Below are 23,837 nucleotides of genomic sequence, written 5' to 3' on the forward strand. Positions count from 1 at the left end.
GGGCTGAGGGGACGGGCAGAGAGGGTGGCCTGGCTGGGGGACCTCTGACAGGCAGCAGGACGGTGGCCCCCGGAGCAGAGGGGCCCCTGCTCCTTGTCATGCCAGCCCCTGCCTCTGCCCTTGGAGGGGGACACGGGGAGCCCCTGCCTCGGAAGAGCAGGGCTGAGGCTGGGACAGGGCATGTGACACCCTCCCGTCCACCTGCCACCCGCCAGCCTTCCATCCCCCCCAGGCCAGCGTCCTCCGTGTTGAAATCAGTGCCTGCCGGCCAAGGGGCCAGTGAGCGAGGACCAGCCCTGTGGGAGGTGAGGACGCCGGGGGCCAGGACGGGGAGCCGGCTACTTCTGGAGTCCGGGCTGCCTAAAGGGTCACGGGGGCGGCCCCCCACGCCGGGCATCCCGGCCCAGGAGGCGTCAGGCTGGGCCCAGCTGGCTCCTGGGCCACACTCACCCTCTCCCCGACAGGGCCCTTGGAGGCTCAGGGGCCACTCTGTCCACAGGGGTCACGGAGACAGCCTGGGGGGCCCAGCAGGCCCTGATCTGGAGCAGACCAGCTGGGGCAGGGGACGCGGGAGGGGCCAGGCCCCAGAGGGGAGAGAGTCCCCGACAGCCCCGAGGCCACCCCGAAGCCCCAGCCTCACTGCTGCACACCATGTGCACACGGCGAGCTGGCCCCTCCTGCCCAGGCCACGCTCCTGGGTGGGGTCCTTCCGTGGCGAGGACCCCCCTTCCCAGCCCCTCCCCAGCTGGCCTTCCTCCTCCGCGGAGCACCTCCCCCTAGAGTGCTCCCCCCAAGCCCACCCTCTTCCTGCGGCCTCTGTGCCCAGCCAGCCAGGGTGGGGGTGGGGGGACTTACGGGACACCCAGGGCCCTTCCCCCAGGTCCTGGAGGAACGAGGATCACAGGGACAGGGGCTGGGCTCCCGTGAAATCAAACTGACAGGAAAACGTGATTAATTTGCTGCTTAAAGAAACAGTCACAACGACTTAAAAAAAAAGAAAAGCAGCCGCTTTCCCTTCTAATCAGAGGTGCGGTCTGTGCCCGGCGCCCACGCAGCCCGGGGGAGGGGGACTGACGCGGCTCTGGCCCAGCCTCTCGGCGCGGGGGCCTCCCGCACATCGGGGGGCGCCTCCCCGGGCAGGTCCAGGCGGCTCGGGGCCATCGGGCGGGGGGGGGGGCCGCGGGGGCCAGGCTGCCTGCAGGGTCTCCGGAGTTGGGGCGAGGGCGGGCCCCCCCCCCCACTGGCGGCCACCTCGCAGCCCCCCGGGGGGTTTGCCACTCCGGGCAGTCGGCAGGTGAGCGCCCAGGGCGGGCGGCGCGCGGCGTCGGGCTCAGGGGCCGAGTCCCCATCACGCGGCCTGACACGCGTTCCCCGGGGAGCTGCCTCTGGGCCCTGGCGTCGCCCCACATGCGGGCATCACCTCACAGGAGCCACTTCTCCCCTCAAAGGGCCCGGCAGCCCCTGCACCCACGGGCTCCGCGGGGGCCCGGCCTCCCAGCCGCGGCGGACACAGGGGCCGAGGCTCTGCTGGAGCACGGAGGGGGCGGGAGGCAGGGCCAGGGAGGACCACACCGTCCCTCCTTCCCCGAAGCCCACTGCCCGCCCACCCTCCTGGAGCCCTGGGAGGTCGCCCTCCCTTGTCCCTCCCGCGACCCGACCCCTGGCCGCACCCGCAGCGCTCGGAGGGCGCCCCTACACTCGCCCCTTCGCTCTCTCTCCGGTTTAAACAAAGCAAGAGCACGACCCGGTTTCTGTTTCTTTCATTTTCTTTTTGGTCTTTTTGGTCTTTAAAGTGACAGAAAGGAGAGAGGAGCCAGGCTGCGTTCCTTCCGGAGTCTCAACGTGCTCCACGTGGCGCCGTCGCAGGCCCGTGGCCCGGGGAGTCCCCACGGGGAGCCCTGTCGGCGGTGCTGGGCAGCGGCGGGACCCCACTTTGGGAGGAATGCAGGGAGGCGGGGCCCCTGGTTCTCAAGTGCACGGAGACCCCGGGGTGCCCACCCGCCTGCCTCTCCGCGGCCCCCGGTGCAGGCGCGCAGCAAGCCCGTCGTCGCGGGGCTCCTGGAACTTCACAAGCCAGAGCTGACATGTGGGGAGGGAGGAGCCGCGGTGCTCCTGGGCTCTGTGCTCCTCCCTGGGGCACCCGGAAGCAGGCCGGCCAGAAGGCACGCGGGGTCCCTCGGGCAGAACGGGGGTGTGGAGGGCACCCCCGAAGTCGGAGGCTCCAGGACGGCCGTGCCCTCATCGTCGACGACCTTGAGGAAACAGAGAGGGAAAGAGGTCACCTCGGGCCAGGGCTGGCGGACAGGCCCCGGGGTCTGAGCACCGGGTCGGGCGCCCACTGTGGGTCTTCTGAGCCGGGCTCCTCGGGCTCCGTGCCTCCCCAGGGGCCCTCGCCACCCCGGCGTCCCACCTCCCAGGCGGGGCCCCCGACCTGCGCCCCACCTGTGTCCACCCACCTCCGCAGGACCCTGTGTTTCCCAGAGAAAGGTTCAGGATCCAACTAATTGGAAGTTCAGACCCCGGGGCTCTCCGTGAGGGGCCTGCTGTTCTAGATCTTTCCGGCCACTCCTGGCCTGGTGGGCTGTGCACACGGCCCTGGGGCTCACAGCTCAGAGGGACCCCCGCGTGTCACCGTCAGGGTGTGGGACTGATGCCCCGCTGCAGACACACACCCTCCTGGTTCGGGGAACCTCTGGGGTTGGGGGCAGACCCTCCCATAAGCAACCCTCCCCTGGTTGGTGGGCAGTTGAGCTTCAGCCCTGCTTCTCCGTGCGTCTCCACCTCCCAGGGGACCACCCAGGGCTCCAGACGGTCATCCCTGGGCAGGCGGCCCCGGCCGTGGGGCAGACGGGCCCTCAGCCCAGTGTCCCAACGCCACCCGCCCTCGGACACAGCAGCCAAGCCTGCAGGACGGGAGCCCCCGCCCCAGTCCAGTCCAGCGGCCTGGACGCCGCAGGATCAGCCACGACGTGTGAGGCCGCCGCGGTTTGGGGAGTCTGTTCACGCAGCGGGCGGACGCCGTGCCTGAGGCCCCGGGAGACCGAGGAGGAATAAGTGATAAGAACATAAAAACTAAGCAGCCAGAAAACGAGGCAAATTCAATTCAGAGCAGAGCAGGGCAGACAGGAGACGCTCCTGCCGATGGCGTGCACGGGCCGCACCTGTCCCCCGCGGAGCCCAGGGCTGGTGCTCGTGTGCGTGTGGCGGGGGCACGGGGCTCCACGTTCGTCTCCGCTGGAAGCAGCGTCCTGACGACGCCCCGGATGACAATCACGGAATAAGAGACGGCGCACAAGCGCATCATTGAGGCCGAGGGAGACGAGGTCTCCCGTCACTGGGCCGCGACCACGCGAGCATACGCACCACTGACACGGATAAATCTTAAATGAAAAGAACTGGGTTCCGAAGCGCCTGTCGCGGGAAGTGAAGACAAAGCCTCCCTCCACTTACACATAATAAAACCCCGACACAGAGCCACCCCGACGGCAGCCCCGCTCCGCTGCCCGAGCCCTCGAGGGGGACAGAGGAGCCCGACCCCAAAGCAACCCTGTGCGGGGGTGAGGCTGCGTGGAGGGGGCGAGGCCGCCAGCTGCGCGGCAGGGTGCGACCAGGTGGACGTCCCCCCTGCGGTGTCACCGAGGCGGGGGCACACGCCCCGTCCAGGCCCAGACCCACGACACGTTCCCGGGGGCCCAGGAAAGCCCGGGGGACCGAGGTGCTGAGGGCACCCGCCCCCCACCCGCAAGCGGCCTGGCTGGAGGGGAGGGAGGGACTGGTCGTCCTCTGCGCCATGCGACACGGCCAGGAGCCCATCGTCCTCTGCGGCTGCGGCAAACCAGAGCCTGCTGGCCCCAAGGTGCAGGAGGGGCAGTGGGCGCAGAGGGCGTGAGGTCGGTGTGAGCACAGCCCTGGTGGTCGGGGCTCAAGAGGGCCCAGAGTGGCTTCCCCAGGCTACTTCTATTGTGACGACCACCCTGGGGGTGCCGTCACCCCCTCCCTCCTCACAGACAAGGGGCTGAGGCTCAGAGGGGCTCAGACCCTGACCGAGGTCACTCAACTCAGCTTTGAAGCCAGGATGTGAACCCACGTCCCAGGGCGGCAGACGGGGCGGCTCCAAACCACGGAGGACACACGTCTGGAATCGAGTGTCCCCCAGGGGAGCCGGTCTCTAAGAGGCCTGAGAGGGGACCCCGCGGGGCCCTGGCCTGCTGGTCGTGGACCCCCCACAGGACAGCTGGACAGCAGGCTGAGCGCCAGGAGAGGGGTGCCCCCGGGTGACCGGCCCTCTGCTGGGAACACTGCGCCCCGAGTCCAGGCCTGACCACACGCCCCGCAGGGAAGGCTGGCTGCTGGGTCTAGACCGGCTCCAGGTGGCCGGTCCTCCGAGGTGTCTGCCCTGACCTGCTCGCAGTCCCGCCCCTGGCTGGAGGCCCCGACTCGGAGTCCCGAGGGAGTGTCCCCCGGAAGGCGGACCCAATGTCGCGGGTCACAGGAAGCTGTGCCGGGGGAGCCTCAGGGTCGCTGGGTGAAGGTGGCAGCCGCCTCCTGGAGGGGAGCTGGATGGAGTCCCCGTCCCCGTCCTACAGCCACCACCCCCCTCTGGGCAGGACAGGCCCGGGCGCGGCCAGCCGAGGACGGCAGGTTCCCACCCAAGGACCAACAGTCCCTCCTGGAGACACGTTCCCAGGTCGTAGCCGACCCGCCAGTACTTCAGCTCTCCCGGCGGGGGCAGGGAGGGGCACGGGGGAGAGGCGGGGAGCCCCCCTGCACCAGCCGCTGACCCGGGCGGGACGGATGGGCAGGTCCCTTGCGCCCAGGGTCCCTTGTGGCCAGGAAAGCCCTCGGCATGAGCACAGCCCCTGCCACCCTACCCCTTCCTCCCGCCCCCCCCCGGGGGGGACACTTGTCCCAGAGCACCCCAGCCCCGCAGTCCCTGTGGCCCCGCCCAAGTCGGAAACAAAGGGAAAGGTGAGGTCACTACACAGGCCCGGGGCGGACGCAGCAAGAGAAGCCCGTTTCCGGGGCTCCCTGGGCGGGGAGACACCCCACTGGCCGGGACCAGTGCAGCAGCGAGGCCGCCCCACCCGCTCCGGGGATGGGCTTCCCTGGAGTCTCTGGGGAGGCCCGCGCCCGCGTGCACCACGGGAATGCTCCGACGGCCCCTTCCCAGGTCTGCCCCTCGCTGGCCCCACCGACCTCACGGGGCCGTGTCGCCCACGGGGCCCCGGGATCCCCACACGGGCCCCGCAGTCACGGCCCTCTGAAGCCACCCTGCCCGCCGAGCCGCGTGCACCCCAGTGACGGGGGTAGCTGAGCAGATGGGGTGCCCAGGGGGGCTGCCCGCCCCCACGCAGGGCCGGGCCGGTGGGCGCAGCGCGGGAAGCACGACCCGCTGGTCTCCACACTCGGTGCAGGAGGAGGCCTGTCCCTAAACCACAAGCCGTCGGGGCAGGTGGCAGCCGAGCAGCGGCCGCGTCAGGAGCGAGACCCCCGGCATCCCGGGGCGAAGCAAAGGCAGGCAGCCGCTGGCCTGGCCGTGCTCACGCCCCCTCAGGTGCAGACGCGCCCCCCACACGACCCAGCGCCTCCTACGTGTCTGCCGCGCAGCCACCCCACTCACGGCCTGACGTGCCCCGGGTGACCCAAGGGCCCCAGCACCTGGCCACACACACAGGAGCCCTGCCGCCTGGCTCTGTCCCTCCGCGTGGCCACACCCTCAACCCTGCCGGGACCAGTGTGGCCTTGGCTGTGGCCCCCGGGCACCCCCACCCCGCAGGACAGGCCCCGAGGTTCCTGTAGCCCCGTACGCGCAGGCCGCACCAGAGACCCCGGCCCGGGCTGGAGATCCCCGGGCCAGGGAAGTGGGGGTGCAGCCCCGTCCCCCCGGGACACTCAGAGACCCGGCAGGAGGCCTTGGTCACGCCCACCGGAAGCCACTGGCGCCCAGGAACGCCAGCGTCGGAAATGCCGCCCTCCAGAATGCGGCTGGAAGACGGCCGGCTGAAGTCCCGTTTCCCCAGAATCCAGAGGGTTCCACGGGGAGAGGCCGTGGGGAGAGGCCGAGGGGGGAGAGGCCGGGGGGGGGGGTGAGGCCGAGGGGGAGAGGCCGGGGGGAGAGGCCGATGGGGGAGAGGCCGGGGGGGGGTGAGGCCGAGGGGGAGAGGCCGGGGGGAGAGGCCGAGGGGGGAGAGGCTGCGGGGAGAGGCCAAGGGGGGAGAGGCCGGGGGCGGGGTGAGGCCGAGGGGGAGAGGCCGGGGGGAGAGGCCGAGGGGGGAGAGGCCGGGGGGGGGGGGTGAGGCCGAGGGGGAGAGGCTGGGGGGAGAGGCCGATGGGGGAGAGGCTGCGGGGAGAGGCCAAGGGGGGAGAGGCCGGGGGGGGGTGAGGCCGAGGGGGAGAGGCCGCAGGGAGAGGCCGGGGGGGAAGAGGCTGAGGGGAGAGGCCAAGGGGGGAGAGGCCGGGGGGGGGGGTGAGGCCGAGGGGGAGAGGCCGGGGGGAGAGGCCGAGGGGGAGAGGCCGTGGGGAGAGGCCGAGGGGAGAGAGGCTGCGGGGAGAGCCAAGCAGACCCCCTCCCCAGGCCGTCCCCCCAGCTGCCCTCCAGCCACAGCCGGGAAGCCTCTCTCCTCCCCGGGTGCTCCAGGGGGTGGGCACCTGCCCTCCTCTCCTCTCCCCTCCGAGGGGTCCGCCCAGCAGCCCCGGGGTGCTGGATGCACAGTCAGAGCTGGGCCTGGGACTGCACCCTGGCTCTGTGCCTCCCCTGAACCGGTGTCCCCATCTGGGGGACAGGGTGCCCCAGCCCCACCCCCCCCCCGGTGACCCAGGGCCGGGCTGCCAGGGTCTGAACTTGCAGAGCCTCACCTACCTGAAGGGAGACCCCACACAGAACAGCCAAGAATGGACGGGTGGGGTGGCAACAGCGTGCGGGGCGAGGGTGCCGAGCTGGGGTTCGTCAGGCACAGCATGTGCGGGGACTTGGGGGAGCCTCCCCAAGGAGGAGACACGGAGCCACCACGTGGCGAAAACCTCGGGGTTCTGGGGCCTCCCTGCCCTGGAGCCTGCAGCCCCACTACCGGGTCCCCCGGGGTCTTCAGGACACGGGCACCCTCCTGCCGGGAGACCCGCCCCACCCCCGGCTCACAGCTGCCTTGACTTAGAAAAGCCTAGAAGCCCAGGGTCCGTAAGGCTGCTGAGGGACAGGCTGTGGTGTGCGCACGGCTCCGCGGGGACGAGCACGTTCTGTGCACACGGCCTCCAGCACCTTCCTGGGCGCGTCATGGGGTACACGGCGCGGGGGGGCTGCGGATGCCGCTCACGCCCCAGAGGGCAGAGGGGGCCCCCCTGCGTGTCTGCTTATGTCCCAAAGGGAGGAGGATCGGCCAAGGCCAAGCCAACGCCGGGCACCTGCAGGGTGCTCCTAAGGGACCTGGTCGCGGCCATCTGGGACCCTCAGAAATGTGCGCAGAATCACGAAACATGCACCAAAATGTAAACGACAGGAACGTCTAACCATGGAAAGTTCAGCCAAATCAATGACCCTGTGCTTTGAGGTCACGGCGACGGCAGAGAGAGGAACCGCGTCGATGCCTTTGGCGGCGGACTCCGAGGCACAGGAGGGCCAGGCCCCGGGGTCGGGGAGACCCACGGGGAGCCTCGCGGGGTCCCCGCTCATCACCCACGGGGGACGCCAGCTGTGTGGTCGGTCTGAAGGCATCACACGTGTGACGTGTCCCCCGTACGCGAGGTAGCTGAGGCACATCACGCGTCAAACAGACGGCGCACACGCGTTTAATACACACGTTAGCTTTTTTTTTTTTTTTAAATCTTTTTTTTTTAAATTTATTTATGATAGTCACAGAGAGAGAGAGAGAGGCAGAGAGAGAAGCAGGCTCCATGCACCGGGAGCCCGACGTGGGATTCGATCCCGGGTCTCCAGGATTGCGCCCTGGGCCAAAGGCAGGTGCTAAACCTCTGCGCCACCCAGGGATCCCCACACGTTAACTTTTACGCAGAAAATGAACACGGTTGACCCTTGAATAACGGTTACGGGGATCAGGGGCGCGACCCCCCGACGCCCAAAGACCCACGGGTCACTCTGACTCCCCCGGAGCATAACTACCAACAGCCCCCTGCGGGCCGGAAGCCTGACCGAGGGCGTCGCCGCTTCACACGGGCTCCGTTCACTGTCCTAGGACAGAGGCGGCCGGAGCAGAGGAAAGGTCGCTGACGACACGCAGGGAGGCGCGATTTCATCTCTAGTGGGGTTCGCGGAAAGACCCGGAGCGCGTGTGACGCGCCCAGGGACAGAGCCCCCCGGTCCCGCCCTCGTCCTGTTAAGACTGCGCCTCAGAGTCCCGGGTGACCGGGTGTCCCCGCAGGATCACTAAGGACGGGACGGGGTCGCGGGGCCCACAACGGGCGGCCGCCCTGTGACGGGGTGCAGAGTGTGGGTCCTTGTCCGCGGGCTCTCGGGCCTCGGAGCCGGGGCAGGTGCCGGGGCCGGGGGTGCAGAGGCCGGGGGCCCGGGGGCGCGTGTTCAGGGCGACATGGAATCCATGAAAACCAGGGCAAAGCGCCCTGTTCCGCCCGGCAGGCGTCTCCCCAGGGTAGGGCCTGCACCTGCCGGATGGCGCCCCCGCCCGGAAGCCCCCTCGCCCGGGCCCTGGTGCCGGGAGGCAGCCGCCAACACCCCGAGTCTCCCAGCCGCGCTCCCGCCGCCCCCGGCACCCCGGGCACTGCCGGAGTTGGTGGCAGGGACGGCGCTGGCAGCGGGAGGCGGGTCGGGGCCTGGGCGCCCACGGCAGGCGCGGAATTACAGGCCTTCGCTTCCTTCGGGAACAAAATAATTACAAGCTGCACAGAGTTACCTGAGTCCCCTGAAAGCAGCGCAGGAAGTCGGCCCAGAGCCACGTCTCCAGGAGCGGAAGCACCTTGTTATTTAGACTCGGGAGAGAGAAAAGCCGGTTCGGCGCCCGCGGCTCAAGGACCCTGCTCCCTGCTCCCAAAGGGAGACCCCGCGGGGAGGTGAAACCGTGGGCGCTGCCCCACCAGTAAGCTCCCGCCTCCCCGGGGCGACCCCGCCTCCCCAGGGACAGCGACTGCAGGCGCGGCCAGCAGCCCGGGGCTTCGGGGTTCAGGGTGCGAGCTGGTCCTGCCTGGGGGACCTCCACGTCCCGGGAGAAGCGAACAGCCCGAAGCTAAAAGGGCAAAGCGCCCCGGCGCGACCCGGACCCACGGCCCTTGTGCACAGCCCCCCGGCAGGGCAGCGGACCCTTCTGGAAGGACGATCCCTCCCTCAGCGCCCGCCCCTGCAGGGTCCAGTCCACCTCACCGCCAGCTGAGCCCTCCTCGAGCCCAGCCGGCCCCCGTGGAAGAGGCCGAAGCCCGAGTGGGGTGCACACGCGGGCCCCTAAACCACCTGCTGAGCAGACGGGAGGAGGCAGGGGTGGAGGGCGCCCCGCAGGCTTCAGGCCCCCACCCTTCAGGTGCAAGGGCCAAGCGATTGCACCGGGACTCAGATGAGGATCCACGGGGTCACCCGTGAGGCTGCCCGGGGTCCCCGCGGGAGGGGGGCAGAGGGGGTCCCGACCACAGAGGTGGAGGGCGGGGTGATGCCGGCACCAGCCCGGCCTCTGGGGGCCGCCAGGGGCTGGAAGGAGCCCCCGGAGCCTCCCGCAGGGGCGCAGCCCGGAGACCCCTCGAGTGTGCGGTCCGGCCCCCAGAACCAGGAGAACAAACTTCCTTCAGGCGGCCGGCCGTTCGGGTGGGCGGCACTCAGGGTAGCGCCGGGAACCCGAGGGCGACCAGCGACACAGGACCCCAGCCCCGGGCGGCTGCCCGCTAGCACCGAGAGGGGGGCCGCTGTGGGACCCCAAAAAGCTCCTGCCCTCCAAACCCCCCACTGAGGCAGGGTGGGAAGCGCTGGACCCCCCGGCTCCACAGGACGGGACCGCCGCGGCCCTCCCAGCTCACGGGGAGCGGGTGAGGCGGGGAGGCGGGCGCCACAGCCCCCACCTGGCCCCGGTGCAGCCCCGCCCACGCCCCCCCCCCACTGCCCAGGATGGCCCCGGCTCCGAGGGCGGCGCAGGGGGTGCCGTGGGGGCTCCCGGGACAGCTGGGGGCCGCTCGGGCCGCTCCTGATGCCCGTGGGTAACAGCGCCCCCATGGGCCAGCCTCCGCATGGGGCCTGCGGGCAGGACACGGCCCATCCCGTGGGCGCACCTGCCCTGCCGCCCCGCGGCCCTGCTCACCTGTCCCAGGCACCTCCCCCCGCCCCCCACCCTGTTCCCCTGAGCACTGGACCCAGAGGCGCCTCCCAGCCAAGACTCAGGCACCCAGACCCCAGCCGGCTGGGGCCGCAGCAGGGGCCACTGTGGTCCCCACGCTCCAGGAGCCAACGCCCAGCACCCCTGGGTCGGCCCCTCTGGGGATCAGACCCCTGCTCCCCGCTTTGCCCTGCCGCCCATGGGCTCCCCATCCTGGCCTCAGCCTCCGTCCTGCCATCCCTCGCCTGCTGACCCACGAACGGGGCCATGCACCCCCTGCCTAACACGCCCCGTGCTGCCCTTTGCTCTCAGGACAAGGCGGCCCGGCCTCCGCCCCCCACGCCCGTCTGCCTCCTCCCCCACCCCGGATCGTGCAGGCTTCCTTCTGCCACAGGCCACAGGCACTCGCCCTCCTTTCACTTAGGACGCTCACCCCCCAGCCTATTAGCTCATGATCAGCTCACCGTTCGCGCTCAGCCATATGTCACCTCTTCCAGGAAGCCTTCCCGGATCCCCAGTCCAGGTCAGCTTCCTCGCCAGATGCTCGCTGTGGGGCCCTCGTCCCTTCTCAGCACGTTCCTGTGTGTGATTATGCACAAATGTGGGCGCTGGGATTCACGGGGTGAGGCCCGCGGTGTCCCCCATCTAGTGGAGCTCTCAGCCCTAGGAAGCGGGACGCCAGCCTCAGGAGGAGCTGCCATCACCTACCAGGTTGGGGGACTGGCCCCGCGCTCCTGGGTGTCCCTTCCCCGCCTGCAGGACCATCCGAGCCCCCTAAGGTCGAAGTCGGGAGAAGGGTGCCCGTCCCTTCCAGCCAGGAGCTTGACCCAAGGAACGTCGGAGACCCTGCCCCGGGGTGGGGGGCGTGGGAGGAGCCCCTGTAAGAACAGCTCCCCCCACTCAGAAAGGGTGTAGGGGCCACTTCCAGCGGCGGCTGCCAACAGGTCATCACCAGGCCCCCGGGCACCCCCACCACCCAGCCCGGGAGCCGGTGCCGCAGTCACTGGGAGACAGGCAGGGAGCGAGGCCCAGGGAGGCCAGGCTGTGGGGGCCAGAGCACAGGGGCCAGGGGGCAGGGCCGGGCGGCCGTGGGGGTCAGCTCCGTCCTGGGGGCCCATAGCCCCAGTGCGCTGGGGGCTGTCCCTGCTGAGAGCCTCCGTGCCGGTCCCCGAGCTTCTCCAGAATGTCCCTGGGCACCCCCTCCCCTCTCAGCCCCCAGTCCCTCTGCAAGGTGGGGCGGGAGGCCCTGGGACAAGATGCAGGGCACGAGGGCCCTGGAAGGGCCCTGACCCCACGGCGCCTGCTGGATTCTCGACCCCTGCTGGTTGGCGGTGCAGACGCCCCCAAGGCTGAGGGGCTCCCAGCTGTCCCCAAGCCCCAGCTGGTGACGACCTGCAGGTCGACCTTCCCCAGCTCCAGCCCTCCCCCCAGGTACCAGAGACCACGACCCCGACCACGACCCCTCCCAGCGGCCCGAGAGCCCCCTCAGCATCGCGGGAGCTTGCAGCAGACCCTGCAGCCCACGGAGCAGTCCCCAGTCTGCCTCTCAAGGAGCAGGCCAGGGGGCCGGGCCCCCAAACAGCAGCACTGACCCCCGGAAGCAAGGACACCCCCCGCCCCCGGCCCTGCACTGGCCAACACCTGGCTGGCCTGGACCTCACAGCAGAGTTTTCAATCCTCAAAAAACAACTAAAAAGCCAATCAGGCAAAACCGCCTTGTGCTTTGGTGCTGCAACGATCCAGCGTCCTGGCTCCCCAGCTCCTGTCCCAGGGGCCAGAGACACAGAGACAGGAACAGGAAGACGCACAGAGACAGAGAGACCCAGAGGAAGGGGGGGTGGGGGGAGGAGGGAAGGGGGGAGGAGGGAGGAGACATGGGGAGGGAGGGAGGAGGGAGGAGAAGAAGGAGGGAGGGGGTGGAGAGGAGGGACGGGGAGGGAGGGCGGAGGGAAGAGGAGGAGGAGAGGGGGAGGGGGACAGAGGGAGAGGGGGGAAGGGAGGGAGCAGGCAGGGAGGAGGGGGGAGGGAGGAGCCCAGGAGAGGCCAGTCTGTGGGCGCAGCCCCTGCAGCAGTGAAACCTGTCTGGCGAGATTCTTCCCTCCTTCCCTGTAAACAGGGCGGCCCCAACCCCCAACCCCCAACCCCCCCACGGGGCTGCACTCTTCAGGGGAGGGGGAGGGGAGGCTCCCTGCCCCCCAGGCCACACGGCCCGGGTGGGCCCCCTGACCCCAGTGCCGCCCTAATAAGTACCCGCTGGGAGCTGGGACCTGGGACCTCAAGGTCAGTCCTGAGGACACGGTGCTCCGCGTCCCCACCCCACTGCCCTGCCGACAGCCCCCGCCTGCGGGAGGGGTGGAGAGGCAGGAGGGGCCTGTGAGCAGCCAGGCCTGGTCCGGATGGCGGGGGGCGCACGGGCAGGCAGGACCCCACGGAAGGCGACACTCTGACCTCCCCCCGGATCCCTCCCCAGTCAGGCGCGCCCGCCCGCCCCCCAGGTGCCCCCACTTGAGACCCTCGCTGGCTGGATGCCAGCAGGTTGGTGGCATGCCCCACCGCGACGTGACGACCCCGACGTGACACCCCCCCACGTGACGACCCGAGCTCACAGGGGCTGAGCCTGGTTCAGGAGAGGACGGGGCCTGTGTGGACCCCTGGGAGTCATGCAGGGCAGTGACCCGGGCTGACCCCGGAAGCAGGGGAGGGAAGGCTGGGACCACCGGGCTTCCCGAGTACAGGCAGCGACCTGCCTGGGGGCACTCCTCCATCCCGCGACCCCCAGCAGGTCACCCCTCCATCCCACGACCCCCAGTACACGTGGCACAGCAGTGAGGGTCACGCCAGGTGCCCCCCAAGCCCTTCCTGGCCACACAGCTGAGGCACACTGCTGAGGCCGGGGCTCGCGCTGGGGACCGTGGCACCAGGCAGGGGAGGGGCAGGGGACCAGGCGGCCCAGGTCGGCTGAAGGCCACAGAAACCAAGGCAGAGGCCCAGGTGGGGAGCAGGACCGAGGCTCTGGGCACAGCCCTGCCCCTCCCGTCGCTGCCTCTGTGGGCAGGGGGACCCCACCGCACGCCCTGTCTGTGGGGGAGGGCTGGGAGGGGGGTGGCCAGCGACCGCCTGGACACCCCTGCCGCAGCCGTCTGATGACACACAGCCAGCACCTCCCTGTCCTGGGGCCTGGGGGGTGTCTCTGCCCCCACCTCCCCGGCCGCTTCCCGACCCCCCCCCCCATGGTGACCACAGACACGCGCGGCCTGCTGAGGGACGGCTGCCTCCCTAAGGCTGGAGAGCCTACAAGTTCTCCCGCAGGGACTCGGGGGGCCAGGCACCAGCCCAGGGACAGGCCCCAGAGCCACCCCAGGAGCCCGGAGCGCCCGCGGGTCCAGGAACCTCCCCCCTTCCTTTGTCCTGCCAAGTCAGGACCACGTGGGAACAGGACGGAGGGGGCCTCGGCTCCAGTCTGGGGAGACAGGAGGGTGAGTCCCCTTCCCGGGACCGAGCGGCCCCAGGGCACCCGGGGAGCCCCGCCCCACACTCCCCACGACCTCCACCCTTAAACCTGCTCCTCTCTCGGGGCGCGTCCAAGGGTGAGCAGGTCTTTCAGGGCTCAGCGAAGGCCCCAGACACACGCTGGCCTGGGAGGGGCGGCGCCCGCCCCCGCCCCGCGCACTCACCTGCTGGCGCCCTACGTCTCAAACTCCGTCAGCAGCTCCCTGATCTCGGGGGCCACGTGCTGCGCGGCGTTGGCGGCCTCCGTGATGGCCTTCCGGTACATCCCCTTCTTCTTGCGGTTAAACCTCAGTTTGAAAAACTCAGAGAAAGGCGAGAGCTTTGAGGTGGACAAGAACGACGTAGTTGGGGAGCCGAACCACGAGACTTTCGCTTCCTGCCAGGAGGGCTCCCCGTCCTCCTTCTGGCTGAGGCTGATGTCCAGGACGCGCGCGGGCCACCAAGGAAAGCCGTGAATCTTACCCCACACGATGTCCCCTACGGCCACCGTCCTCCCGTCCTCAGTCACGCACTTGGAGACGCTCTGCGTGTGCAGCCTGACCGTGAGGGGCGGCACGGTCGGCCTCGCGTCCTTGGACGAGGACCGCACGGACGCACCGTCCCCGGACGAAAGGTCGCAGGTGTCTGGTGACGTTACTTCTGAGCTGGACGACTTGGACTCGTCCAGGCTGTCGCTGCTCCACACGGACTCGCTGGCACAGTCTGCGCCCCTCCTGGGGCAGGCGGCCAGGAAGGCCAGGCTCTCGGGCCCGCGTGGACCCTGGGGACACCCTTTGAAGTCCTCGTCCTCGCCAGAGCTCCCTGAGGACGAGTCGGCAGCGCCGCGGCCCGGGAGCGTCGGGGAGCCGGCCCGGGGGCCTCGCCCGCGCCCGTTGAGCGCCTCCACCAGCTCGGCCCGGTACACGGGCTCCCGCGCCCCGGCCCCCGGGCGGTGGGGCTTCAGGCGGATCTTGGGGGGCGGCAGGCCGGGGCCGGGGGGCCCCGGCCGCGTCAGCTTCAGCTTGGGGATGCAGGTGGGGGGCCCGCGGGGGTCGTGGCCGGCGCCGTGGGGGGCCTGGGACGGGCAGAAGGGCTCCAGGGACCCGTGCACGCGTGACGGGATCTCCACCACCTCGCCCTTGCCCTGCGGGGTGCTGTACGAGATCTTGATGGCCGGGCTGCGGGCCACCCGCGCCCCGTCCTCCTCCCGCCTCTCCCTCTTGCTCCTCCTCGCCGTGGCCGTGGCGTCGCCGCCGCCGCCGCCGCCGTCAGGGTCCTCCAGCTTTAGGGGCTCCCTGTCGGGGCCGGGGCCGCTGCCCCCCCTCCTGCGGGGCCGAGGGGCAGCCGGGGGGCCGGGGCTGGCCTCGGGGGGGCTCAGAGTGCTCTTGCACTTCTCACAGAGTACTTGGCGCGGCCGCAGGCGAATGGGGCTCAGGGCGAGCCGACCTGGGTCGCGGTTCCGGGACAGGCGCCGGCGGGTCCTCTTGATGGTCCGGGGCGGCGGCTGCGGGACCCACTGCCGGTAGGTGCTTCTCAGCCAGAGCGGGGGAGGGAAGGGGGCGCCTTCAAAGTACGGCGGGAACGGCGGCACGAGGGGCGGGGGCGGCTCGGGGCCGGTGGTCTCGGGGGGCTGGTCCCCGCAGGGAGGCGGCGGCGGGCCGGTCCCCAGCTGCATCGCCTCTCCGTCCTGCTCCGAGGGCGCCGGGCCGTGGCAGCCGTTGACGGGGGGGTCCTCCGGCTGGGGCAGCGGAGCCAACAGGGGCAGGCCGAAGAGGCCGGACCTGGCAGTGGGGAGACAGAAGGGGACAGTCAGACCGGGAGGATGCCGCTGCGCCCAGTCCCCACCCCAGGGCCCCGGCAGGATCCGGGTGCCGCCTGGGGCCCAGCATCTGCAGGTGCATCCGGGGTCCCGACAGGGCCAACGCCCCCACGTGATCCCAGGCGAGGCAGCCCAGGGATGCGCTCTGCGACGCCCCGTGACCAGCGCGGAGGCCACCTCCCGGGTCGCTCAGGCATGCTGTCCCCATGTCGGCCACTGCAGACCTCCCCAGACCCCGGGGTAGGCACGCGGGCCCTGGAAGCCTGACAACAGAGTCTGGGGGTCTGGGGGCTGCGACACGGCCTGACTGGGCCCTGGGGGGGGCAGCTGCTCTGCGGCCAGGGGCCCTAGTTCACCGCCGTGTCCACCCACCCCTCCCTCCCCGAGGGAAGACCCCACACGTGCTCCCTATGGGCCCGGGACAGCCCGTCGGACTCGGGTCGCAGGGACCAGCAGGGTGTGGGGGGCCTGGGGGGGTGGGGGGTGCAGTGGCAGCCCTGGCCTGAGGACAGGAGTCGGCCAGGAGCCCGGAGCCCTGGGCCCGGGAGCCTGCTCCCTCCTGAATGCTCAGCTGGTCCCAACTGTCCCCACTGCCCTGGGGTGAGGGTGACATCCACTCGGCCCCGCCCAGCACATCCCCGAAGGACCTCCCCTCCCGCCTGATGCCCCCGGGCCCTGCCCTCAGACCCCCAGCTCCACGAGGGCAGGGGACCAAGCAGCAACACAAGGCCGTGCGAACCACGGGAAGGGGACACGAGAGGGCAGGAGGCCCACCTCCCAGGAGGACCCACGGCCAAGGCCAAGGGCGGGACGGCACCCCCAGGGCTCCCCGCCGGGACCTGCCCCGCTAAAGGCCTGCTCTGCCCCCAGGACGTGCTGGACCACGCGGCCCCCGTCTGGGCACCTGGCGAGGTGAGGGGGTTGGTGTAGAAAGTCAGTGGTCAAAGAACCTTCCAGAGCGGACGGAGGGCCACCCCCGAGCCCCTGTGCTGAGCGTAGCTGCATCTAACTCATGAGGGGCCCTCGGCGCCGCAGGAAAGCGTCCACGCTGTTCCCAACGGCCGACAGCAGGCCCGTCCTCCGCCCCCGTCTCCAGCGGCGAGCGCGCGTGACTTCGAGACACACGTGATGTGACCTTCGAGATCGCTTCCGCTAAAAGCTGCTGTTCTTGAAGCGCGAAAGCAGACTTCCGCCAAGTTACGAGAGCCGAGGCCGGGCACGGCGCGTTGGTCCTCACCCTCCACGTGGAATCTGACCAGGGTAGAAACGACGACTGACGCTCCGCTTTCCCCATCTCCAAACGATTTCCCCGTTTGCTGTGTTCCAGAAGAGTCCAGGCTAGCCAGGAGGCGACCGGCCACGACGTCGCTGCCCCCCAGCACCAGGGCCGGGAGCCGGGCACGGAGGGCACGGGACGCCCGGGGCGCTGCCTCCCCCGGTCGGTCCCCGCGGTCATGACGTCTGTGAATTAACGAAGACGGCGGATGTCCCCGCGCGAACACGGCCCGTCTTCGTTTAATCCAAGTTCGCGGTAAAAGTTGGAAACCACGGTTTCCCTCCTTCCCATCAGGTTCTCGTGTGCTTGTGGCCACGCCCGGAATCTGGAGTCCTCGCGGGGGCCTGCGGGGTCGGGGGCTCACTCCTCTTCGTGACCAGAGTCCAGCAAACACAGGTCCGTGGCCACCGGCCCCCGGCGCGGCCGCCCTGTAACCTGTAGCCGTAGCCGGGACTGAGAGAGGAGGGCGAGCGGGGGCCGCGGGGGGCCGCGGGGCCAGCGTGGGAGGGGCTTCTGCTCTGGTGGGGGAGCGGCCAGGATGAGCACCCCATCCCCTCCCCGTTCTCCACGGGCGCCGAGTCCCGGCCGCACGCGCTCAGCAATCCTGGGAAGCCGGGACCGGACGGCCTGCACGCCAGGACGAGCGGAGACTCTTGGGGACCAGGGGTGACAACAGGGACCCAGGGTCGTGCCCTCACCTGGCCCTGGGCACACAGACCGCACGGCCCCAACCGTCACCACCAGTTTTTGTGAGTGAGGACTGACGGCGCACAGCCACGCGCTGGTGCTGGGATGACCGCTGCCTGCCCCCCCCCCCCCCCCGCCCGCTGCTGTGGCCCCTCTGAGCAGCCCGGCAGATGCGGTGCGGATGCCAGGCCCCAGGTCGTCCCCGAGCAGCAATCCACGGGCAGTCCGCGGGGGTCCAGGTGGGGAGACCAGCCCCGCGGTCGTGCGGGCAGGTGCATCCCCAAACCTCCCCGGGTGCCCTGGCATCAGGGCGCAGCCTGCACCCCACACTGCGTCAGCCCTGGTTCTTCCCCCCAACCAGCTCCGCCACCAGCAAGCGCAGGATTCTGAGCACTGACCGCACGTGCTCACACCGAGGCACATGCGTGGGCACGCACACACACGTGTACACACGCGCACGCATTCACACAGGCACACATGCACATGTGCACACACGCACACTTGCATACACATACTCGCATGCACACGGGCACGCATACACACTCACCCTGACCTCCTGGGCCAGCGTGCTCACTGCCCCTTGCTGTTAGGGGTGTCGGGATCCCTCCTTGAACCCGTGGGACCCCAGGAAGGGGCCTCAAATGAAGGGGTGCTGGCCCACCCCGGGGAGCCATGGTGTCCCTGCCAGTGACGCCCAGAAGACACACAGTGTGAACAGCCCCCAAGGAGCCCCTCAAGGGGCAGCCTCACCCCTGGGAGGGCACCTGGAAGGCCAGAAAGTCATCCAGGCCGCCTGGCCCCTCCCAAGTGGGCACCTGGGTTGAGGGTGAGGAACAGAGCACCCCGAGTGCCCCCCGTGGGCGTGACACAGGGCCACAGTGATGGCTGCAGGGCCTCCGAGAAGAGACCCCGTAGGCAGGTCTGTAGACCAAGGGGATCCCACAGACGCGGAGGAGTCTGCACACCAGGCAGGACCCACACGCCCGGGCCCGGGAAGGCTGCTCCCAGGCCCCCCAGCCCACCTCCGGCCCACCTTTACTCAGACCATGAACGGGGCTTCACTCCTACCCTCCCCTCATCTGCATCCCCACTGCCCCCCCAACGCTGCTGGGAACCAGTGCACACCAGCTCCTGAGACCCCTGCCCTGCCCCCAAGCCCAGCCCCGTGCCAGCCTGTCCTGCTTGCACAAAGGCCCCCCTGCCAAGAGCAAAAGCCCCGGGCAGCCCTCTTCCCGTCACCCTGAACCTGAACCCAAACCAACACATCTTCGGCCCAGGACCCTCCTCGGCAGGCGCCCGTGCGCGGACGGCACCCTTGGGCAGCCCACGCCGGGGTCTCTGCAGCACCCTCTCCCAGAAGGCAGGCGGGGCAGGTGGGGCGGGGAAGGCCCCGAAGCTGGGGCCCAGGGGGTTGCCCCATTGTGGCGCACGCACCCCTCAGGGAGTCCTGCCTGTCTAGTAGAGTCACAGGCCCTTGGCCAGACACCCAGGCCCTGGCCGGAGCCCGAGCTCAGAGGCAGGGCCCTGGGCACAGGCGGGTCAGGCGCTGACCCCTCCCTGCCCCGCAGCTCACACGGGGCACCAGCTGGGCTCCACGGAGCGCTCGGAGCCCCGGCCCGGGCCTCCCCATGTGAGGCCTGCGCCGGGCACCACGGTGACGACCGGAGGCCCCGTGACTCTGGCACCGCGGCGGCCACACTTCCTTCCCAGAGGCGCCCTGCCCAGGCCACACCCACAGCTGCCTGGTGGGTAAACAGCGGCCAGGGAACGGCTCCCTCCAGACCTCCCGCCGGGCAGGGCCACTCCCCAGTGACGGGGGACAGGGGCTGGGGGAGGCCGGGGCCCGGGGGCGGGGGCGCTGAGCTCACAAGGACTGCACAGGCCACTGTCCCAGGAGGGATCGCAGCCCCCGGGCCCCCCCAACGGGACTCAGGGGCATGTGGCGCGACACCACCCTGGTCTGCGCCTCGCCCACGGGGCCCGGCCCCTCCGTGAGGCCAGGCTGTGCTGACACTGGCCCCGGCCCAGGCCCAGAGGCCCCGGGCAGCCCGGCACCGCCCCACAGGTGATCCCGCAGGCCCTGGCAGGCGAGCGGCCTGGGGCGGCCCTGCAGCCAGAGACGCGGCTGGCCAGGCCCGGGCGAGGGACCCAGGCCCCCGCTGTCCTGTCCCCCGCCACACTGGGGTCCTCGCTGCCCCCCGGCCCAGTACGAGGACGGAGCTGCGTGTGGGCAGGGGCCTGGGGACAGGGGGGGCCGGGCTGCCCAAGGGCTCCACGCAGGAAACAGGCCCTTGAAGCCGACCTCTCAGCCCGGGTCCTTGGGGAGCTGGGGGAGGGCACACGGCCGCAGCGCTCAGGCACCGCTGGGGACACGCAGAGCCCAGGAGGCTCTCAGGGGGGCCAGACCCCGGAGCAGCGTCGCTCGTCCCCGGAGGGTCCCCGCTCTGCCCAAGGCCGGGCCCTCTGCAGGGCCACGGGGCCGGGAGAAGCCGCCTGGCAGGCAGCCTTGGCAGGAGCCCCGCGGCCCGGCCTCCGCTCCCCCGCCCCCCTGAGGTCTCACCCGTGCAACCAGCTCAGCAAACCCCCGGAGCAGCCAGGCCTGAGCTGGCCCGCGGCCAGGAGGAGCCGGCCGGCCGCCTGCCAGAGCTCCCGGCCTCCCCTGCGGCCTCCCGGCTCTGCGGCCTCGGGACCCGAGTGGCTGTGGAACGTGACAGTGGCCTCTGACCGAGCCGGGGCCATGTCTGCCCTGGACCCCCTCCTCATCCTCCCATGGGGACAGGCCACCCGGGGTCCAGGGAAGAGGTGACGACCCGGCTTCTGGAGCAGGGACAGCGCAGGGGCCCCTCCAGGTGCCCGCAGGCCTGAATCCAGACCCCTGCGCTCTCACAGGCAGCAGCCCCGAGCCCCGAGGGAAGGGCAGGCCTCCCCGCGCCCCTGAGCCCACCTCTGCCCAGGGAGCCGGGGAGAACAGCTTGGGGGGGCACAACCTGGACACCCGGGCGGCCGCTTGTCCAGGGCCACACACGGGAGGCGCCCCTCCCCCATGACAGACCCCGGATCTGCGGGACAGGCCATGGGGCCAGGCTGGCACATCCGGCCCCTGACTCCTGGGCTCAGAGGTTTAACCACTGCCAGCATCATCCCAGCGGATGACAGGATGCAGCAGACCGCATCCCTGTGTCCGCTCTGAGATGGCTACCGCTGCCCACGCCCCGCGTCACCCCGTGCTGGCCAGGTCCCCTGAGTGGCAGCTGCCTACAGCTACGGATCACGCCAGCCTGTGACTCACTGGGCACCTTGCTCTCGGCCCCCCTGGCTCCCCGAGGTCAGGGAGGCTTTGCCCAGTAGGACCCGGAACAGGTGTCCATCCTTATCTGTCCAGGGAACCTCCCCAGGACCAGCCATCAGTGGCCGAGCCTCCATCCTGGACGACGGGTGCGCCTGGGAGGGAGCGAGCCTGCTCTCCTGCCTGGGGACCGGCCTGCTGGGATTCTTGACTGGCTGGCTTCAGAAGCTGGAGTCCCACCCTCCTGGGGTGGGGTGTGGGTCACAGAGGCCAGAAGCCTCGTGTGGGTATGGCACCCTGGATGACTCACAACTGGGGAAGTTTGAAAAACACCAGCTCGGAGATGAAGGCTTGGGGCCTTGGGCTCGGTCACTCCAGCTGCCCATGAGACCATCCCTTCCCCACTCTGGGCCCTGCTGTCCTGGGGCCACGCCCCAACCAGGGCCACCTCACTTGGGGGTCCTCAACCAGAGCAGTACCCCCAAACCACCCACAGAACAATGCTCACACCCCCGGCACCCCAGCCTGAAGAGTCGGAGCCTGTGGGGTCAAGGCAGGCCTGGGCCACCTGTACCTCGTAGGGAAACAGGAGGGGTCACGCACAGCACGACGCCTGGGACTCGGCCCAGGTACACAGTAGGTAGTGAACGCAGGTGAATGCATGAGGACCGGCACCCAGAGCTGAGGATCTTCCCTCAGATCGCAACGCAGCTCAGCAGCGGGTTCAGGTCTCGGGTGGGAGGGGGCTGGGCACCTGGCCTGGCAGCTGCATGTGCTTGCCGAGACCGGGGGGGGGGGGGGGGTCTTCTCCTCTTGTGAATGTTTGGGGGAGGGAACCCACCCCCCAGAGTGCCAAGGGACAGGGCGTGTCACCCCCCAAAGGCACAGTGAGCAAGCCCGCTGCTGGGCCCTGCTCCGGGAGAGAGAAGGGGACCGGCTCGAAGGCCCTGCCTGGGGCTGCTCCACTCCTGAGGGAGACCCCGACAAGGATTCGCCGCCAGGCGGGCCCCGCGGGCCTCCACGTCTGCACGCCAGCTCTGGAGGCCGCTGATAAATGGCAGTTCCTGGCACGTGCCTGGCGCACACCAGGGCACGCCGACAGCTGCGGCCTGGCTGCCCTGAACACACCCCGCACAACCCCACTGTCCTGGACGCGCAGGCTCCCAGAGGTGGGTCGGCGTGTGCAACCGGAGCTCCCAGCGGCTCGTCCGGCTGGGCAGTGCCCACACCCGGGCGGGGGCCTCCACCGCCAGGCCGGCCAGGCCACTGTCCCACACGGGGAGGGGGCGCGGGCACTGAGGGAACGGGCCTTGGGAAGGCCCCGGACCCTGCGGCCCCAAACACCCAGGCCAGGTTGTAGGCGGCCAGCGGAGCCCACCTGATGGCCGGGCCACAGACAGGAGCACCCAACTCTTAATATCGTGGGCCCAGGTCAGAAGAGAGGACGACACCAGAGGGAGCAAGCGAAGCGGGGACAGGGGCGGGCAGGGCCGTTTGGGGACCAAGCCCTGGGGGACTGCACAGAGAGCCACTGCGGACCGAGGCCCTGGCTCTGTGGGTGGCTCTGGTTACAGCTGAGTGTGGCCGTGGCAGGGGTGACGGCTGCCAGCTCGAATGCCGGGATCCCAGCCTGGCCTGCTTCCTTCCACGAGGGGGTGGGGATGTGGAGAGGCCCGTGTTGGTCTGCAACCTGGCTTGGCTGCAGGCTGGGGAGGGGGTGGCCGGCATTGGAGGATCGGGGGCCACGGCCTCCCCTGTGCTGGGTTGGGGAGCCCAGAGAGCAGATGAGGGGCCCTCCCAGCCCCTGACACACACACTCAGGAGCAGCAACAGGCCCGGGCTGGCCGTCCTGCCTGGCGGGGGAAGTGGTGGCCACCAGCGGTGGGAGACCTTGGCCACCGCAGGGTGCAGGCTTGGCAGCCTCCAGGTGACTCTGCGGCAGCCCCCTGCCCCCCGCCCCGACCTGCCAGGGTGGGGCAGGGCCACTGTCGCCGCGGGGGAGGCCGTATGTGGGGTCACATGACTGTGCCTAAATGGCTTCTGGCACATCTCAGGAAGAGATGGTGCCAGGGGGTAACTGTTGAGGAGTGATGGTCTTCCTGCCACGTCCGCGGGGCTGCAAGGAAATCTGGGTTCCACGGAGGGAAAAAGTTGGGCCTCTGCGGGGAGCCACTCGGGCTCGGCTCGGCCCGGAGATAAGGCCCGGTGGGAGCGGAGACATTAGCGCCTGATTAATGCCTAATCATTTATCTGTGCGACAGCTCACGGCCATGTGACACTGTCTCCAGGAGACTCTTCCTGCTGCCGGTCCCCGCAGTGGGCGCAGGTGCCTCCCCGCCGCCCCCCTCGCCGGCGCCCCCTGCCCGAGGCCCGGCCCTGCCCTGCCCTGCCCTGCCCTGCCCGGCGCCTCCAGGCCCCGCCGGCACAGCCGCCCCCATCGGCCGGGAGCCCGGGACCCGCACCCGCTCCAGCGCCCCGCGCGTCCCCCCGGGATGACAGCCCCGGAAACGGCCGGATTCAACAGTGCGTCCGGACAAAGAAAAGTGCGTTAATTGCGGCGGGCGTGGGGGCCGGGCCGGGCCGGGCGGGGGCGGGCGGGCCACAGGGCCCCCCCTCGGCTCCGGCGCTCCGGGACCCGCGCGCCCCCAGCCCCGCTCGAGGCCCAAGGCGGCGCCGGCAGCTCGAGCCCTGGGTCGGCGGGGCCCGTCCGAGCGCCCCGGGGAGCCCGTCCCGGGGACCCCCCCCGCCCCGCGCCCCGCGCCCCGCGCCCCGCGCCCGCCCCCGCGCTCACTTCCTCGTGCAGTCCAGCAGGACCCCGGCGAAGCGGCGCCCCCCGCAGCTCGCCGAGACCAGCAGCGCGCCGTTGGCGACCTGCTCCACCCGCGCCGGCAGCCGGCAGCCCGCCCGCGGCTCCATGCTCCGCCGCGGCCCGCGCCCCCGCCCCCGCCCCGCCGCCGCCGCCGGGTCAGCCCGCGCGTGACGCCGCCCGCCGGCCGCTGACGTCACAAAGCTCCGCTCGGG

The 23,837-nt window shown here is 70.7% G+C and overlaps 1 protein-coding gene across 5 annotated transcripts; it reads right to left on the bottom strand.

Moving 5' to 3' along the window:
• Positions 1-1,748: 1,748 nt before the first annotated feature.
• On the bottom strand, positions 1,749-23,762 carry PWWP2B (PWWP domain containing 2B). Of its 5 annotated transcripts, none has more exons than XM_072804806.1 (4): positions 23,608-23,762; positions 13,934-15,529; positions 10,724-10,838; positions 1,749-2,252 (listed from the first exon to the last, which is right to left on the bottom strand). In XM_072804806.1, the coding sequence occupies exons 1-2, from the start codon at positions 23,730-23,732 to the stop codon at positions 13,945-13,947; spliced, it is 1,710 nt and encodes a 569-aa protein (XP_072660907.1). In that variant the 5' UTR covers positions 23,733-23,762; the 3' UTR covers positions 1,749-2,252; positions 10,724-10,838; positions 13,934-13,944. The 5 variants fall into 5 exon arrangements, with proteins under 5 accessions (XP_072660907.1, XP_072660905.1, XP_072660908.1 ...); XM_072804804.1 differs by lacking the exon at positions 23,608-23,762 and adding an exon at positions 16,518-18,603; XM_072804807.1 differs by lacking the exon at positions 23,608-23,762 and adding an exon at positions 16,472-16,710.
• Between the last annotated feature and the right edge of the window lie 75 nt (positions 23,763-23,837).

This window comes from Canis lupus, chromosome 29 (assembly GCF_048164855.1).
Source record: "Canis lupus baileyi chromosome 29, mCanLup2.hap1, whole genome shotgun sequence".
NCBI classification, from domain to species: Eukaryota; Metazoa; Chordata; class Mammalia; order Carnivora; family Canidae; genus Canis; species Canis lupus.

Bases quoted from the DNA above. Each gene is read 5' to 3' on its own strand.
- PWWP2B (XM_072804805.1), bottom strand. From the start codon at position 17,023: ATGACCGCGGGGACCGACCGGGGGAGGCAGCGCCCCGGGCGTCCCGTG. The intron at 15,530-16,517 runs GTTCTTTGACCA...CCCCACTGCCAG, and splicing joins CCCTCCGTCCGCTCTGGAAG to GTCCGGCCTCTTCGGCCTGC.